Source organism: Aquarana catesbeiana, linkage group LG06, assembly GCF_042186555.1.
Source record: "Aquarana catesbeiana isolate 2022-GZ linkage group LG06, ASM4218655v1, whole genome shotgun sequence".
Lineage (NCBI taxonomy): Eukaryota > Metazoa > Chordata > Amphibia > Anura > Ranidae > Aquarana > Aquarana catesbeiana.
The window spans coordinates 104,958,064-104,977,354 of NC_133329.1; the positions used below are offsets into that span (position 1 = coordinate 104,958,064).

Sequence of the window (19,291 nt, forward strand, 5' to 3'; positions counted from 1 at the left end):
CCATCATTGGTGTCAGTGACAGAGGTATAAATGCCCTGTCATTGGCATTCGCGGGGCCGTAAAATGCCCATTGGTGTTGGTAAGAGTAAAAAAAAGCCTCGCCATTGGTTTCAATAGGAATATAATATACCCCATCATTGATGTTGGCAGGAGTATAACATTCCTGTTGGTGTCAGTCGGAGGAAGAAATGTCCCATCATTGGTGTCGATGGAAGTAATAAATTCCTCATCAATGAAGTTAGTGGGAATAGGGACCACTGTACTCCAGCCCTGACATTGATGTTCAGTGGCACTTACCTTTGTGAATGCTCCCCGCCGCCCCAGCACCATCAAAGAGGAACTGCAGTCTCCTCACATAATTTGTAATAAAAACATCTTTGCCATTCTGAAGCTTCACTCCAACCACTTTGCATATTTTATATATACTGTGATTCTGTACTTGCCAAATATGCTGCAGAAATCTCCCTCAACTAGAGCTGGGTGATTTTCTCAAAAAAAAAAAAAAAAAACTTGATTCACTATTCGAGTTTTATTTATTTATTTTTGGACACCGCGCCGGTCCTGAGGAGCTGCGGGCAGGAGTTTTTAGGCAAGGCCGCGGCTTCGGCCTAGTCCGTGGCGTCCGGCCTTGCCTAAAAACTCCTGTCCGCAGCTCCTCAGGACCGGCGCAGTGTCAGCGCCAGTCCTGGTGAAAAAAAAAAAAATTGATTTGCTTAAATTTTGAATCGATTTGACCTTCAACTCGATTCAAGATTCAAATCGATTTTTTTTTCCCCAGCCCTACCCTCCACTGAGTCTGGCTGCATCCATTTTACCTGTGGGCAGCTGAAGCTCCTGCCTGTTCACTTCCTGGATTTACACAGACACACAGTAGGCACACCTGCAGCTCTCATTGGCCCTCTTATGACTCATCCCCTTTCCCTTGCTGGCAAACTCTCGTGAGAGTGAGAGCTGTCCATGGTGTCATAAGCCTAGGCTTTTTACCAGACAAGAAACAGGTAGTGGGCTGTATAAGGTATTTACTGGCAGAAAAAAAAAAGTTTTACTATCCAAAGCTAGAACAACAAGGGCAGAAGATTTAATAGATGGAAAGATGAAAAAATTACTGAAGGTCCACTTTAAGCGGGAGAGCGCTTTGTCTGATGGTGCCTTTGGTAAATTCCCGGGTGCTGGCACTCTACAGTCAGCAGCTTTCTCAGCTTACAAAAGATGTGAAAGTGGCCTGCTCATTGCAGGGGCGTGCTTTACAGCAACCAGCAGACTGCAAACTTTCCATGGGAGATTGAGTTTGAGGACCGCTGCTATAGACCATTTCATGGTTAGCGTTCTCTTCTCAAGTATCTAAACATTAAAATCTATGAAGTAACATAAAGGAATTATTTATTTGTAAACCTTCCAGGATTAAAGGATAACAAAATGTTTATAAAATATGAGGCCAACTGTCCCTCCATATATAATGCCCACTACAGACCTTTAGAAAAGTGTCGATCTTTATGAAAGGGCCATGGCGTACCCTGTCTAATCCATCTGTAACTGGCCTGCAAGTATTTGTTTTCTGTATTACAATCTAGGGAGAAAAGGCAACACATACCAAGTACAACACACATTCTTATGTCTAAAAGAGGTTTACAGATGAGTAAAAAAAAAAAATCATTGTGTGTGATGGTTAGCTGGTGTCCAGAACCTCCACAAAGAGGACATTGTTGGAAGAGGTTTCTTTTTTTTTTTTTTTTTCTTCCTCATTCTACAAGCCAGACACAAATACATTTTTAAATTCTATGCTTAATGATGAATTTGTGTTTTTCTTGGAGTTCTTATTTAAGCTAAATTTACTGCATTGAATTTTGTTCCTCTAAGCGCCATTTAAGTTGTCTTCACTGAATTAAGCAGGGCTCGGTTCTACTTGAGTCGGGGAATATAGGCCACAGAAGAGCTCGTGGGTGTATTCAGATCACATTGCTGGGAAAGGTGCCATGCTTTTTTGATCAAAGGCCCCAGTCAAAGCCTCATGTTACTGATAATGAGAAATAATGGAGCTTTGTCTCTCTTTTCCCAGGGGTGGCAGTCATGAAAATGAAAAATCCTCCCGTGAACGGCCTTAGCTTGGAGCTCCTGACAGAATTCTCTATCAGCCTGGAAAAGCTGGAGATCGACCGAGGCTGCCGGGGGCTTATCCTGACCTCCGTACGTGATCATATTTACTACACCCGTAACACATTGTGATTGTACTCATTGTTCCACAACAAAGAACACAATTGCATCAAATTGGATTTATTACTGATGCGTGTTATGTTTTCTTGGCAATCTCCAAATCACGGTTGGACATTTACGTTCACGTGGGCCGACAAGTTCACATTGGGCCGATTTGACATGTCAAATCGCATGCCAAATCTGAGCCTATTGTCGTAAAACGGCATCGGCTGAATTGGTGCGACTCCGACTTTGCAGCGCCGCACTGATTCCCAAAAGTATCCTGCACTACTTTTGGCGACTTCAGGGTCAATTTCAATAGACGTCTGTGCATGAACCCGCACAGATGTCTCTCAAATCGCCCCTGAATTCGGACTGAAATGCTGGTTTGAAATTGTGCGAGTTCAGCTGAACATACATGATTTCAAACCCGCATTCAGTGTGAACCTAGGCTTAATGCCTGTGCTGACATCATTGCGCCATGAATCCCAGCACCTGTCCCCTAAATCAGTGGTCATCAACCCTGTCCTCAGGGCCCACTAATGCCGCGTACACGCGACCGGACTTTTCGGCATCAAAGGTCCGACGGAACGAATCCGTCGGACAATTCGATCGTGTGTGGGCTTCTTCGGACCTTTTCTGTCAAATTCCAACGGGCCTAGAAATAGAACATGTTTCAAATCTTTCCGACGGACTCGATTCCTATTGAAAAAAAAACGTTTGTATGCTAGTCCAACTGACCGAAAACGACACAAGGGCAGCTATTGGCTACTGGCTATTGAACTTCCTTTTCTAGTCCCGTCGTACGTCATCACGTTTGAAACGATCGGACTTTGGTGTGATCGTGTGTAGGCAAGTCCGTTTCGTTGGAACTCTGTCGGAACTCCGTTGAAAAGTCCTTCGGAGTTCAATCCGACGAGAAGTCCGCTAGTGTGTACGCGGCATTACAGGCCAGGTTTTATGTATTACCTTGGGGAGATGCAGACTAGAATACTGCAATAACTGAGCAGCAAATGAGATCACCTGTGATGTATTTCAGTTATCTTGCAAACCTGGCCTGTTAGTGGGCCCCGAGGACAGGAGTTGATGACCACTGCCCTAAATGACAGTTTTTTGCATCAAATTCTGCAGGGGGTGAAACAACATCTATGACCCAACATGCACAGCTCATCATTTTTTGACAAGCAAAGGAAGGAAGGGGTAGCAAGTGCTTTTAACGTGTTTCTATATTTTCGGCATTTGACGATTTATTTAATTTTTTTACATTACTGGCAGAAAGGTGATACATTGGTTGTAGTTAATCGCTTTATTTACAAAAGTGAAATAAGAATGCAGCAGTTGCCTAGAGCAGACAGACAGTTGGTGTAGGGTTCTCCATAAAACCCGTAACTTTAACAAATACTGCAGATGTTCTGACAAAATGTCGAACCTGGCAGAATGAGCAACCCGCATCACTTCCGTTTTCTTTAAACCATCATGAGTTGCAAGTTTTGACGAATTGGTGTTTAGACACAACACCGGCAACCGAATAGAGTCTGGTGCACCATATTATGAGTGGAGTTCCGCTCCGAAACTAACCAAGAAAATAGCCGCCTCCGAGGCGGCGACAACAACTTTGTCCTCGTTATCCGCTGTGCTGCGAAAACAGCAAAATCTTCCTGTACCCGACTTAACCGGTGTTGTGTCCAAATCGGCAATTACTGATGGTTTAAAGAAAGCGGAAGTGACATTGTTCGATTTTCTGCCGAGTTGCCTATTTTGTCAGGACACAGGCAATACCTCAGCTTGCTATTCTTTCCAGCTTTCATTAGTGAAGTCTCATGTGTCTGCTACCTCCTGATAAGCACCCAGGACGTTGTTGAATAGAGACATCAGTGGGAGGTCACCAATAGCATTATCTTGTGAAATATGCGATCAGGATATTTTATTTAATCATTTTTCATGTTCTGCTATGCCTTAGAGTACATAGTATATTCACATCAATCCCTGGAGCTTGCAGCTTGTCCCTACCACTGTCATACAGAGGCACACACTAGGACCCATTTGCAAATTAACTCATTCAGGAATCATGCAAATTCGATAGGTGTGGTGTCCTTGGTGAAAATTGAATCCAGGCCTTCTGTGCTGCAGCACTTGCGACAGACGCCTTGCCCATTCCCCAGTATACTTAAAGCAAAGATTGATTAGTGCTATGGCATTTTGTGCTGAAGGGGAGGGACTGAATATAAGCCCTGTAACCGAGTTCTCAGAATTATAAGCAGTTCATGGAAAGCCAGGTTTTAATCCAGTCTTATGATGGCTACACAGGAACAGCATATTTGTTACACTGGGGTTGATTTACTAAAACCAAAGATTGCAAAATCTGCTGCAGCTCTGCATAGACCCCAACCAGCTTTCAGGATTTATTGTAAAGTTTCAGGCTGGGTTTACACTGCAGTACAGTGCGGCTCACAGCAGGGGTCTGGTGCATCCCCATTCACCGTTTCAGGTCCGATTTCAGGCCGAATTTTTGGCTGAATTCCGACCTAAAAGAGACCAGAAGACGTACAGGACTCCTGTGCAATTCACACCAGAGCCGCTCTGGATATGTGTAAACCGGCTCCATAGAGAGGTGGTCAAAATTTCCTGACGCGCAAATTGGATGCGATGAAACCCACATCCAATTCGCACTAGTGTGAACCCAGCCTGTGTTACTAAACCCACAACAGTAAAATCAGACGGTATATGCATTAAAGCATGCTTAATATACTCACTGTGGAATTTAAGGTGCTAATCCTCTGCATTGTGTATAAAGGCTGCTTGATCCTGTCTTCTCTGATGCCCCCCCCCCTTCCACTGTCTCCAATCCATCTCCTGATAAGACACAGCCTTTGGAGTCACTCTTCACATGCTCAGTTTGGTGGGCATTTGTAGAGCGTTTTTTTTTGGTTTGTTTGTATTTTTTGGAGAGTGCATGTGATCAGCACAGGGCCAATCGGCATTGTGCAGACAGAGGGTCAGGGGTCCAGCAGCCTCATAGGACAGCCTGGGTAGAATTAAAACTTCTCCTACGATATATACTGCTGATGAGAAAATGTATTTAGCAGTTTATATGAGAACAAAGGTTTGATCGACCAATTATCTACAGGTGTTGTGCCACATCCTAGATTAAGAATTTAAACAGAAAATTCCCCTAGTGGACTTTAAAGGCACATATAAAAAAATATTTAGGAAAGTATATAAGGTGAACAACAGTTTATTCATTACAAAAAAGTTCCTCAAACATATATCAAACAAATAACATAAATAAAAACAAGGAATGCAGTTCCATAAATATATGGCTAGTGATACCAATACGCTTGCACCCGACGCGTTTCGGAGTTGTTTTGGCCTCCTTCTTCAGGGGTGATTGTAAGCTTTAAATAGAAATTTATTGGTATCTATGTATATTGGCTATGCATTCCAGAGAAGTTTAAAAGAAAACAGCAGTATTGACACAAACTGCCCATCAGACGCGTCCCCTGATCATGGTGTATAGAGCTTTGTTGAGTATATCCAAAATATTTATATAGCCTCTATTCAATTAGAAATAAGTCGATAGGGATATATATAATGGTTTTACTTCCTTTCAATAGGAAGAGAGGCCCATTAATCAAGGGCGTATGGATGTTTTGATCTGGAATCCCACTGGGGCCAAATGCGGGTCCTGTCATCTACTCTGAGTAGGACGCTGTCGGTGTGAGCTGCTGCCATATATTCTATGTGGGTCTCACCTGGTCTACATCCATCAGCAACGGGTGACCCCCCTCGATTTCTATACTGTAGGCTGAGCAGGACCCGCATTTGGCCCCAGTGGGATTCCAGATCAAAACATCCATACGCCCTTGATTAATGGGCCTCTCTTCCTATTGAAAGGAAGTAAAACCACTATATATATCCCTATCGACTTATTTCTAATTGAATAGAGGCTATATAAATATTTTGGATATACTCAACAAAGCTCTATACACCATGATCAGGGGACGCGTCTGATGGGCAGTTTGTGTCAATACTGCTGTTTTCTTTTAAACTTCTCTGGAATGCATAGCCAATATACATAGATACCAATACATTTCTATTTAAAGCTTACAATCACCCCTGAAGAAGGAGGCCAAAACAACTCCGAAACGCGTCGGGTACAAGCGTATTGGTATCACTAGCCATATATTTATGGAACTGCATTCCTTGTTTTTATTTATGTTATTTGTTTGATATATGTTTGAGGAACTTTTTTGTAATGAATAAACTGTTGTTCACCTTATATACTTTCCTAAATATTTTTTTATATGTGCCTTTAAAGTCCACTAGGGGAATTTTCTGTTTAAATTTTAGCAGTTTATATTTACTAAAATAATGGAATTTCCATGCTCTTTGTACTGTGGGAGACCAGATCTAGTGAATGCAGGAACCTGTGTTTAGTAACACTAACTGAACAAGGTGAAGTTAGAAGCAGATTGGCTATCATGCACAACTGTACCGGATTTTGCACTCTTCAGGTTTAGTAAATCAGCCCCACAGTGTGGTTGATTTACTAAAACTGGAGAGTGCAAAATCTGGTACAGCTGTGCATGATAGCCAATCAACTTCTACCTTCAGCTTTGTCAATTACTGTATATACTCGAGTATAAGCTGAGTTTTTCAGCACTTTTTTTTTTTGTGCTGAAAGTGCCTCCCTCGGCTTATACTTGAGTCAAGCACTTTTCTGGTGCAAAGAATGACATTTTCTGAACCGAATTTGGGGCCCCGTATCTCGGGACCACTTGGTGCTAGGAAACCCAAATTTAGTGTGCAAACCCAGTGGAACTATAACATATCCAAAGCTGGTGTTTCTAGCACCAAGTGGCCCTGAGATATGGGGCCCCAAATTCGGTTCAGAAAATGTCATTCTCTGCTGAAGAAAAATGCTTGACATTTTCTGAACCGAATTTGGGGCCCTGTATCTCGGGGCCACTTGGTGCTAGGAACCCCAACTTTGATAAGTTGTAGTGATGGATCCACTGGGTTTGCATACCAAATTTGGGGTTCCTAGCAGTAAGTGGCCCCAGGATACGGGGCCCCAAAATCGGCCAACTGTGTCCATCTGCAGCAATGTCATTTCGGTACCCTTTGGGTCCAGAGACCCCAAATTTTGGCTGCAGCTAGCGGGCATCTAGGAACCCTTAACTACCGAGTTTGACGTTCGGGGGACCTATGGCTGCAAATGGGCACAGTGAGGCTGCAAATGGGCATTGTTGACCCTCTTTTACACTTACAGTAGCTGCGCATTTCTCACCCTCGGCTTATACTCGGGTCAATACGTTTTCCCAGTTTTTTGTGGTAAAGTTAGGTGCCTCGGCTTATATTCGGGTCGACTTATACTCAAGTATGTACTGTAAGCTTTGACAAAAAAAACCTGGAAGCTAATTCCTATGCAGAGCTGAAACTGATTTTGCACTCTCCAATTTTATTAAATCAACCCCGGTGTGAATGTTTTATGTACATTTCTATCTGGTTCCTTTATATAAACAGTAGTCCGGTATATACTCAGAAGTTTAGAGCCTGACATTAGCATGTTGGAATTTTTTATCGATAAAGGGGAACCAAACAGAGGTAACCCAGCACTGCATATAACCGTACATGAAGCGTGTGCATATTGAGTTAGGGAGGCCAGGTTTACCTATTCCTTACGGGAGAGAAAAGCAGTTGATTAACACAGAACAATCACTTGTTTTGTCTACCTTTTTATTCCACCTTCTGAGATCCCTTCAAGTTTTGCATGCTTTATCATGTTTTCTTCTGTACCCAGGCTTCTCCGAAGGTTTTTTCTGCTGGGCTGGACATCACAGAGATGTGTGGAAAGAGTGCTGAGCACTACGCAGCTTTCTGGAAAGCTGTGCAGGAAATGTGGCTGAAACTGTTCGGATCCAATATGGTGACAATCGCAGCTATCAATGCAAGTGTTTACTGTTTTGCTTAACTTTATTGTATTTTATGAAGTACATATTTTTTGTCAAGATATGCAAAATGACAATACAAAAATAACAAAAACCCCACATTTATTAGTTGGTTTGGAGAAGCTTCAGAGCAGTTAAAAAGATTTGTCTGAGGTGTTGGTAAAATGTTGATTTTTATTTTCTTTGGGATGACAGTTCAGTTGCCCTCAAATGAAGCTCCTGCCCCGTATCTACGCAATTGTATGCATTGCACTCCTGTCAAATGATTGGTTGATTAGACAATTGCATAAATAAGCAAATGTTCTGGTTTTCCTACTAAATTGCTTTATGAATGTAGATTATGTAGGTTCTGCTCATCTTCAAGGCATATAAGAGGCACGCATTGCTCCTTGTGTTAGGACAAATATATGTACTGAACACTCAATGCTTGGAGACAAAGTATTATTAATTTTTCCCACCACAATCTCCTGTGGCAATGTACATGCTAGATGTACAGACTATCCAATCACATAACATTACAGATGACAAGTGCATACAGTTGTTTAGCAATATGTATACAAGCCTACACAGCTGAGTAGGGTAGGCAACCCTGTAAAGGTCGACATCTACCTGACTACATGGAAGAGGTCAAAGATCACCAAGGTACAGCATCTTTTTTAAGGAGATAATCTAGCCAGCCCCTATTAAAAAGTATGGAAGGTTTAAAGAGTTCAGAGGTCAGTATTACATAATGCAGAGTTCAATAGTAACCGTGGCAGAGGTCAGGGGTTAGTAGTAACAGAATGCAGGTGTATGTAACGCCGAGTTCAGAGGTTGGCAATAAGGAGTGCAGGAATGAGGAACAAGTAATGCAGAGTTCAATAGTAAGTAATGCAGATTGCAGAGGTCGGCAATAAGTAATGCAGAGTGCAGGAGCGAGGAATAAGTAATGCAGAATTCTGTAATCTGTATTGTAGAGTTCAGGGGTCACAAGCAGGGTGGGTTTGATTTAAATCGCTAGTAAAAAGGCTTGATTTTAAATCATAATCTTAACATTTTTAAATCTTAATTGTTCAAGAGCAATCTCTGTCCCACAGCGGCTCCTCTGACCCGCTATTGACTCACCGACAGTCCCATTCACTTAAATGGGATGGCTGATGATGCAGCAGTGACATAACAAGGTGAGGGACGTGGTGGCAGCAGGTGAGTGGATGCCCGCTAACAGGCGCTGTCATGATGGATCTGAAATGACAGGTGCTCTTTAAATGTAAGGACTCACTGGTAGTTAGAATCTTTAATATTTGCAAACAAAATGAAGGTTTCCTATTTAGAATAATAAGCTGTCAGGTTAGTAAAACAGCGATATCAGAACCGATTCAATCATACAGTTTGTAGTGTACATAGGTTTACAAAACAATGGGATAAAGGAATATTCCTGAACTTTGTTTTATCTCATGGTTACTGTGAAATTGTGTGAATGCATCAATGCTGTGCATGTTATCTCAGCTTGCAGAGCTTGGATTCATTGAGTTTACCAAAAATGTAAATAATATACAGCCTCATGCTACACAACTAAGCTCCATTTCATGCTGAATAAACTAAATGATTAATGTATCTTAAATAGAAAACTATCTTCAGATAGATTTTTACTCTAAAAGAATTTTATTAATCTAAATTTGATTTTTTTTAATCATTGATTATTAAAAATCATTGATTTTTTTTTTTTTATCCACCCTGGTCAGAAGTATGTAACATAGAGTTCAGGGGTCTGAAGTGTGTAACTCAAAGTTCAGAGGTCAGTAGTATGTAATTCAGAGTTTGGAAGTCGGTGTGCATTTTGTTGTTTTTTACTACTTACAAAATAAGATTTAATTGGATTTCAAGAGCTTCCATATTGTATTCTGCAGCCAAAGCCATTAAGCCTTTACGGCTTTTAGGAAGCTGCCACTATAATACAGAATAAATGCTGATAACTATGGCAGGTACGCAAAAGCATTAGCATTGTAGGCAGCAGAAAACGGTTGATTTCTAACACTGCCAGCCTGGAACTAAGGACCTGTCAAAACAGCCAGCACCCTAATGCCCATCTGTCATTCCAGTCACTGTCAACTCTTGCTGCCCTTTTACCCACTTCTAGCCAGCAGGCACATACTCTGCAGCACATGTCTCCCTTCCCCCAGCCCTCCGGACTGTCCCATCTCAGCTTTAATACAGCTGCATCTAGTGGTTTGGCAGGGGCTATCCTCATGCTGCTCACTGGGTAACGGCAGCTCTCTAGTTCCTGAAGTCCATCTTTTTACCCCTGGCCTAGGACTTCCTCACCTCTGTTCTGAGAGGTGACATGGCAGGATTTAAATTTACCTGTCAGATCGCCATGATTGATCAGTTGCCAACCACAGATCTAGAGGAATAAATGGCATTATTATGAAAAAGAGGCTGATTGAAAAGATGCCTTCGCTTGATACTTTGCATTCTCTTTTTTTGTTTTTCCTTCTTGTTGGAAATTCAATATAATAATAAAAAAAAAAAAACATTGTGTCAGATATTCATGATATCCATAGTGACAGCATAGAAAAGTGTTTGTTATTTCACTTCCTTCCTTTTCATTTTTCTACATAGGGTTCCAGTCCCGCTGGCGGGTGCCTTATGGCCATGTGCTGTGATTACAGGATCATGGCGGACAGCCCAAAGTATGCCATTGGCCTGAACGAGACGCAGCTGGGCATAGTTGCTCCCTTCTGGTAATGTAGAAAATGCTACACAGTCTGTTTGTGTTTCTTCACTTCTTTTCCAGCTGATCAACAGTCAAGGTGTGCCAGAAATTCTACCTGACCCTTTGTTCACATACTGTAATTAACAGGTGTGCTTGTACTCTGTGGATCATTGTGTTTAGCTATGAGGCAAACAATTATTTCATTCTGTATACTGAATAGTTTCAGATAATGCATTGATGAAGAAATGTTTTCCATACACACAGACGTAAATGGGTATAAAGTACACATTTTTCCTGTGGTTGGGGAGCCTCGGGTGGAGTGTACAAGAACTATAGAAGTGAATGGCTGTTTGCCCTTGTACTTGTGTAAACACCAATGCTTCTTACCTGCACATGTGTGTACGGAGTCATATCTTGAATGCAACACTTGCTGATTTAAAAAAAATGCCTCGTGCATGCTGGAAAATGCTGATGCAGAGAAGCATCGTCGTTTACCCAAGTACAGGGGCGTACAGCCAGTCACTTCTATGGCCGGGTGTATTCCCCACCTGCAACTCCCTGGCCATGGCAAATGTGTTTTAAATGCTAGACGTATTTATACAGAATTACATCCATGCGGATGTGACCTAAGCAAGAAAACAGAGCCACATGCATCAATAGGCAGATGGTTGGGTTACCATTAAAGTGACTTTGCTTTGTATATGTATTTTTTCAAAAGTGCATGAATGCTAAGTAATGTGTAAACACTTGCAGATATTTACTTAAAAAAAAAAAAAAAAAAAAAAAACAATCCACCCATGCTAATTGTATTGTGCCTATACACGCCTCCTGTTGCTGCTGCTTATACCACACTTAAATATTTAAACCACAGCACAAACAGTTACAAATTAAAGTGCAAATTGCTTAAAGTGCAAATAGCATATACATAATACAATTAAAAAAAACATAAAAAGTCCAAAGTGAATGGGTAAGTAGGTAGCCAGTGAAAGTCTGTGTTTAGAAATTTGATACACAATTTCTTTCCAAAAGTGCTTCTGTGCAAAATTATTCTAAAGTGATGGGGTGCTCCAGTAGCATCAAACGGTGATTTGTGCTCCACGCACCCCCTTGTGCTTTAACTCGCCAGATAATATGGACCCCTTAGCAATACTGCATGTGGGTCTATCAGGCTTAGGCTGGTGAGCGGGGAGATGTCACTTCCTCTAAGTCTTCCTATGTACTTCCGACTCGTGCATAAATGGAGAGAAAGTCCATATAGTATAGTATGTCTTGTTTATTGTAAGAAAGGATTACAAAACACACTTACAATGTTCCAGATTAACATCGCCTGTTACAAACATCGTAAATGGGGCAGTCTGCTCGCTCCAGGAACTCACTTGGTTCTTACACAACCTTGCGTGTGTTCCACCCCTCGCTGGACGTGGCTTTGCTGAGGAACCGGAATCTGCATCAAGTGACTTAGCTTTAGATGTATTTTTTCATAAGTGCATGAAAGCTAAGTAATATGTCAACACTTGCAGATATTTATTACCTTTCATAAGAATTGCAGTATTTCCCCTGACAATGCCTTTATCTGCTATGGTCGCTATAGTCCCAGATTCGTCTGTGTTTAGACATTATCCATTTATGTAGGGTTAGCTTCTACTTTCTGGACAAAGATGCTGGTTCAGAGAGGACACAATCATGTTAATCCTGAGGCCCCCATACTTTTTGGCTATGTTTACAAATGCCTGATACAGATCAGGCTCTGCTGTAGCATCTCACCTTGGAATTTGCTACAAAGTTGCAGTCTGATCACTGGGGAGGAAACTGAGGAAATGCCTCCTCCTGCCTGCAGCAGGATACTGGTAAAATTGCAGCCTAGGCAAAGTCACCGACTGGGGCTCAAAGGCTGCTTATAATTTTTTTTATGTATTATACTTGTTTATTGTTACATGTCAGGAATGTATTCATGCAGACTTGTAAAGTTATTGAAAAGTCCTTTTTAATTTAATGAGAGAGAGGTATACTGTGAGTGGTTCAGCAGTGCCATTGAGCTGATCTCTAGCATGAAACCACTAATAGGAGAATCATTCTTCGGTTTGCTGCAGTATGTGTCTGTTATAACCTATGAAATGAATATGTGGGTAGACATGAAGTCAGATATGGTGTACAGTGAACTGAGGTCAGTTGAACCATACATATGAATACTATACAAGTGTTTAATGCTGTTTTTCTAAGTTTTGGATAGAGTTGGTAAGAGTTAGAACCCCTGTTATGTTTTATTGCTGTCCCTGTCACTTCTAGAGAGGTACCATCCTCCCCCAACTTCCTGTAGGGTCAACAGAACAGCAGTAAAACTTGACAGGGGTCCTTATTCCACTTAAAATGGAACCTCATGAAAAAAATAAGAGGCGAACAGGCAGGATTTTAAATGCAGAAGAGACGTGCTATGTCTCTTCTGCTTAAAAATTGCTTATCTGCCTGTGCACCCTGTACAGTGAGACGCCCAGCTGATTGTACAAGTTTGGCAATGTTGAGATGACTGAACCCGTGCACATCTGCGGGCGGGAATGACATCATCTCAGCTGGCCTATGAAAGCAGTCTGCAGTTAATACCTGAAAGACGGTCAGGTTAGCGGAGAGCTACGTGACATCACAGACTCACGTCGTTTGATTGAAAGCGAGCATAGCTTTGCTTTAAGAAGGGAGATTTTTTTGCTGCCTTTTCCAGTTCTTGTGACCATATGGATAGTTAAGGGAGTTTTTCCCCAACCGCAATAAAAACCTAAAAAAAGGTCCTAACCCATCCAGATTAATTGTACTTTCCACTGCAATGTCGTTTCAGGATTTTAATTCTTTTGTCTGAACTGCACAAGTACTGATCTCATGTAGGCCCCTATAAACTTTGTAGAAGTGTTGAAGAAGTACATGATCAAAAACACACAAGAAAACCAGACCAGCGCTGTCCCCATAAGCAACACACAAAATATAACAGTCTGTATAAAAAGTTCTCTTAGCTCTAGGTGCTACAGCTCTCTCAAGTATCCACAGGGTGGTGTACTTAATCTGAAATGTACAAAGAAAAGAGAGCGCAAGGCTGCCCTAGTGTGATAATGTTAAAATGCGAATTCAAGTTAAAAGGGTTACACTCACAAACATGGATCTGAAAGTCGCATGTACAGCAGGGTGGATGTCTCCTCTCCTGGCCTGAATGAATGTGTTGGCTCCCAAAGGCGAGTGATGTGGATGGGGGATGCACAGTTCAGCCGGTGCTGCGTGAAGTCACTCGCGCACCGGCTGGACCGTGCGCATGTCTCACAGCAAACACAGCCTGACACGATGAGTAAGCGGAGTTCGCTCTAACATCCCCCATCCACATCACTTGCCTTTGGGAGCCAACCCTTTCATTCAGGCCAGGAGAGGAGACATCCACCCTGCTGTACATGCGACTTTCAGATCCATGTTTGTGAGTGTAACCCTTTTAACTTGAATTCGCATTTTTAGCATTAAACAATATCACACTAGGGCAGCCTTGCGCTCTCTTTTCTTTGTACATTTCAGAAGAAGTACATGACAATTTTTAGTTGTCTTATTTGGAGAGCTATGAATCTGCTGTTATGTGGCTTTCTAAGGCAGGAGTTGGCTGAGACCAAAAAAGGCTTTGTTAGTGTTCATGTTCTTACAACTGGCAGTTTTTACCCTGAGAGGAATTCATTTTAAAAACAGAACGTTACTCTGTAGTGTGTTGTGCTCACGTTAGGTTTGCTTTTGAACGCAGTCACTGTTCTTGATTTATACCTTTTTGTATGTAATGTGCACATTTTAATTTAATTAATTTTAACAAGTGTGTCGTATAGACTGTTCCTGAACAAGTATTTGCATCCTTTTCAGGTTCAAGGACACGATGACACACACCGTAGGGAGCCGTGTGACAGAGCAGTCCCTCCAGCTGGGACAAATGTATCCTGCCCCCGCTGCTCTTAAATTCGGTCTTGTGGATCAGTTGGTTCCAGAGGATAAGGTACAGAGCACAGCAGCAGCCGCCATGGCTCAATGGCTGTCTGTCCCAGGTAAGAACACTACAAGCAGAGTTCAAGAATCCGCCCTGCAGAAATGGATGCCTTTTTATTGCATCTTAAAGGATAAGTTCACCTTTGTGAATATATTACATGTTTTTAAGGTGGAACATGTAACAAGTTCCCAGTGCCGCAGTCAGTGCCCGCTGCCCCCTCTCCCTGTGGCAGCAGTAGAGAGGGAAGTTTTTTGAAAGCGCACGCGGCCGCATCATTCGTACACAGACATCTGTGTATGAATGAACTACAAGTCCTGACATCCTTAGCAGCTGTCGGCTTGTAGTTTTCAATAAACTACCAATGCGCTGTGGTAGTTCATTGAGTCTTCTTGCCATTGAGTATAAGCTTACCCGTATGGGTAAGCAGATACACTGACTGTGGAGGAGACCTGCATGGCATCAGCGATCTAATACAAAAAATCAGTGACCTAATGCAAAAAATAATAAATGCGCTTTTTTTTTTTACCTGCAAAAAGATGTGTATTTTTTGTATAAAGGTGTATCTAATAGCATGGAAAGTGTATCAAAGCTATGAAATCTACCATGCAGTAACAGTTAAAATACCTGTGGGAGAACTGTTTCACTTGCTGAAGGATTTTAACCCCTTGGCGCCGGCGCCTCCCGCCCTTTAGGGGTTTAAGATTCCAGGAGGCGGGGTTTATGATCATGTTATTGGCTGTCACAGTGCTCATATGATTGGACTCCGTTAGCTGGCGGGAGTGCGCAGGGTGCACGCTCTTGGCACAGGTTTTTTTGCAAAATTGCACGCAAATATGCGGCCACTCGGCGCCAAAGCCCACCCTCCAACAGGCCGCATATTTGCGCACTGTTGACGCTAACAGGTTAAAATAAAAATCTGTGCAGTTTTGTGATCTGGGCTTGCTTTCCAGACGTCGGGTCCAGCACAGCCTTATCGAGACCACATCCCCAGTCTGCTGACTGAACAGTGAAAGGAGAATCCACACACTAATAAAGTCATCCCTCTATGCACTCTGCTTTCTCCTCCTGTCACTGAATTTCCTGCCAGTTGTTCAGCACTGAAAACTGCTGTATAGGGGCTTACAGATGTTGTTTTTTATTATTATTATTTCTGATTTGTCTCCAGCTTTAAAGAGTATCTTTTAAATTATTTTATAAATGTAACTTCAACCTTCATCTATTTACTATTTAAAATGCCATATCCCTTATTAATGCACTGAAGTCACTTGCAGCATAAACAGGAGCGCTATTAACCCTTTCTTGTCCTGGGTAGTTCTAAGAAGAAAGTCGATTTTACTATTGCTGTACCTTTTTATAAGAGTTAACAAGTGAGGCTCCCATACTCACTAGTGTTTTTTTTTTTAGCTGCTCTTAGAAGCTAAACAGTGTTATCGTATGTGTCCGTGCACACTACTTTAGGCTGTTAGCGTTTTTGTAGTTTTTGGGAGCGTTTTTTCAGCAGAAAAACACTAAACACTACTAAAAGGCTCCTAAGAGCTTTTTCCAAACGTGTTTTTTTTCCTCTTTGTACTATAAAAACGCAAATAAAATGCTAATGCTTCTAAAACACTAATACAAGTCGGCACAAAAAAACGCTATTATCAGCACCTTTCATCCTGTGTTTTTTTTCAGCATTTTTTGAGCTAATAAAAAACCGCTAGTTTGAATGGAGCCTGAATGAAGATAGGCAACTCTGACTGTGTCATACATGGCTTACAGAAAAGCACCTTATACACAGAAACAGACAATGCAGCGTTTTTACAGAAAGACCACATCTTTAAATTATGTGTAATGCAGAAAGTCCCTACTGCAAAGATATAATATTGTTACTGTAACTTGAAAGGGAGCTAAAAGTTACATTTGTCACGTAAAGGCGAGCTGTCATATCTATATTAGTATGTGCTTGTTTTATGTGTGAAAGTTTACCAAAGCGTCATTTTTCTGTTACATACTACAAAAATTTCTATTTTTTTATATGCTCTGTTTGTCATGTTTATTTTTCCTATACAAATCGGTAGGCTTTCACTCTAATGGAATGTCTGTGCAAAGAGTATAAAGTCAGCAGTATACCAAAATCCTTGTGCTGCTCTCCTAACTGGGAAGTGCAGATCACTTATCTAATCAGCAAGTATGGCTGCCCCATATACTTATTACTTGTTTCTAAATTTTAAATCAGTTTAAAACCTCTCACATGAATAAAATAGTTTACTTTGGAAGAAACCTGAGAGCAACACAGAGGCTACCATTGCTTATCACTCCTTTGTAAAATAGTTGCCTGGCTGTCATGCTCACCCTATTGCTTCACTACTTTGAATCGCTGACCCAGAGTAAAGCTGGCCATAGATGGCTGGCTTGTAAAAAAAAAAAAAAAAAAAAAAATAAGTCCCCCCCCATCTACACATTCATAGTGGATGAAGAAATCTTCACTGCTCTTTTGATGTATCCTCACAGCAGGGGCTCCTCCGCTGTCAGAATACACTGATCAGAGCTGCAGCTGATTGGCTGCAAGCCATGAATCGGGTGAACGTTTTTTGACATGGTTTCAATGTTTTCAGGAAATGATAATGTGATGTTTTCAGATAGCTATATACAGCCCTTGCCATCAGCCATGATCTGCCTGCATTGCATAGAGAAATACACAGTCCCACTGATGAAGTCATAGGGACTAAAAAGAGATGTATAATGAAAACTGATTTTATTTAAAAAAACTTTCATGACCATGGTGATTGAAGGGGGGCGGCAAACAAGGGAAGGCAAAATATAAGCAGACTAAGCGAAGTGTAAGTAACACTACATTTGATATTGCACTCTATAACAATAGATCTAAAAAGAAGGTATATCTCTCCACAGACACAAACAGAAAAAAAAAAACCTGACACACATTCTGGCCTTTCCTCACTCAATCCAAAATTACAAAACACTTTTTGACTGGAGTTCCACTCTAAAACTATAGATTGCGATTTTTAATTCTTAAAAAAATATATATTTTTTTCTCTCTTACAGATCACGCCCGTCAGATCACCAAGTCTATGATACGTAAGCCTATCGTAGACCGGCTAGTCAAACAGCGAGAGGCTGATATCGATAATTTTGTCAGCTTCATCTCCAAGGAATCCATCCAGAAGTCTTTGCAAGCCTATATGGATAGGTTGAAGCAGAAGAAGCAATAACATGCCGAGTAAATGTTGAAATATATATGAAAGCCATAAACTACTGTAATTCACAAAGCCTATAGTATTAAAGAAGATGGGACTTGGACTTGGGTGGTGATCTGGAGGAAGCTCTGACAAGCGTGTCTTTACAGCTGCCTTTGTACATTCTCAGCATTCCTACTAATCTATCTGCAGGGGTATTGCAGGGTAGCTATGTTTTTGTATAGATTTTTTCCTAATCAGATGGTATTTGAAATTCAATCCGTGTTCTCTATTTACCAACCTAATAAAATATTTTGTGAAGAAACTTAGATTACTGTATAACAATGAATGTTATGCTACAAGATGCGGACATGCAATAGAGGACCATCAAGGACTATAGGCTTTTGGAGTATCATTAACTTTCCACTGACACCTGCAGCAGATCGCAGAACTAGCCCCTGGGATAGTAAATTAGTTCAGAGTGCAGTGACAATAGTGCAGGAACACTGTGCTCCCCCCCCAACAGTTTACAGGTTAAGGTGCACATTCGGTGTGTGTCCTGTATGTGGTCTCACCTGAATTGACTCAGTTGAGCCTGGTCTGGCTCTCCCCTCCTCCACAGCAGGCAGGTGCCAGTCAGGTCTGTCAGTGTGGCCACAGGGAGGCATGCAGCATTTGCAGTGTGGCGAAGGGATCGAACACTGTCACAATAGAGCCTTAGGGTGGGTGGGCAAGGAAGCGGACAGCCCCAGACTCCCAGCATGTGGCAGCATCCCCAGTGGAAGTGAAGCTGTGCGAGGAGAGGAAGAGGACGGATTACTTGGCTGTGACAGGGCTGCAGTCAGCACTAGAGGAGACGCAGCTGTCTGCCCCTTCTGTGGCTGGTGCCAGAAACCCTGGACAGCAAGGGAAACCAGAAGCTGTGGCTGAGCCCTAGGCGGCTGCCTGGTTTGCCTATTGGTAGCGTCGGCCCTGCCTCCACCTCTACCCCCTGCACAGGCTGATGGGCTCATAGAGCCTTCACTAACATGGTGGAGTGCCCACAAGTCCTGGTCCAGTGAGAAGCAGAAGGAGAGGGGTGATGGTTGAGAAAGATATTCATGTTGTCCTAATCTGGTGTCTCTGCATTTATCGGTTACCGCCATGCAAAAACATATGCTGGTCTTTTTTTTAGAAGCAGGCAGACGTGTAAAGTGCGCATGTTTTCTTTGGATGGAAATGTTGGCGGAAAGTTCTTTGTTTCCTTTACTCCTGAGTATGAAAAGCCTTAAAATGTGGTGTGAATGTGAGC

General features: G+C 41.9%; 1 protein-coding gene across 1 annotated transcript in view; it reads left to right on the forward strand.

The window, feature by feature from the left end:
• The window catches only part of ECI1 (enoyl-CoA delta isomerase 1), a 31,730-nt gene extending 13,405 nt beyond the window's left edge, over window positions 1-18,325 (forward strand). The window contains exons 3-7 of the mRNA XM_073636594.1: window positions 2,057-2,184; window positions 7,994-8,140; window positions 10,740-10,861; window positions 14,707-14,885; window positions 17,870-18,325. Coding sequence (XP_073492695.1) covers window positions 2,057-2,184; window positions 7,994-8,140; window positions 10,740-10,861; window positions 14,707-14,885; window positions 17,870-18,036 — 743 coding nt within the window. The 3' untranslated portion in view covers window positions 18,037-18,325. The remainder of the gene's footprint in view (window positions 1-2,056; window positions 2,185-7,993; window positions 8,141-10,739; window positions 10,862-14,706; window positions 14,886-17,869) is intronic.
• The last annotated feature ends 966 nt before the right edge of the window (window positions 18,326-19,291 follow it).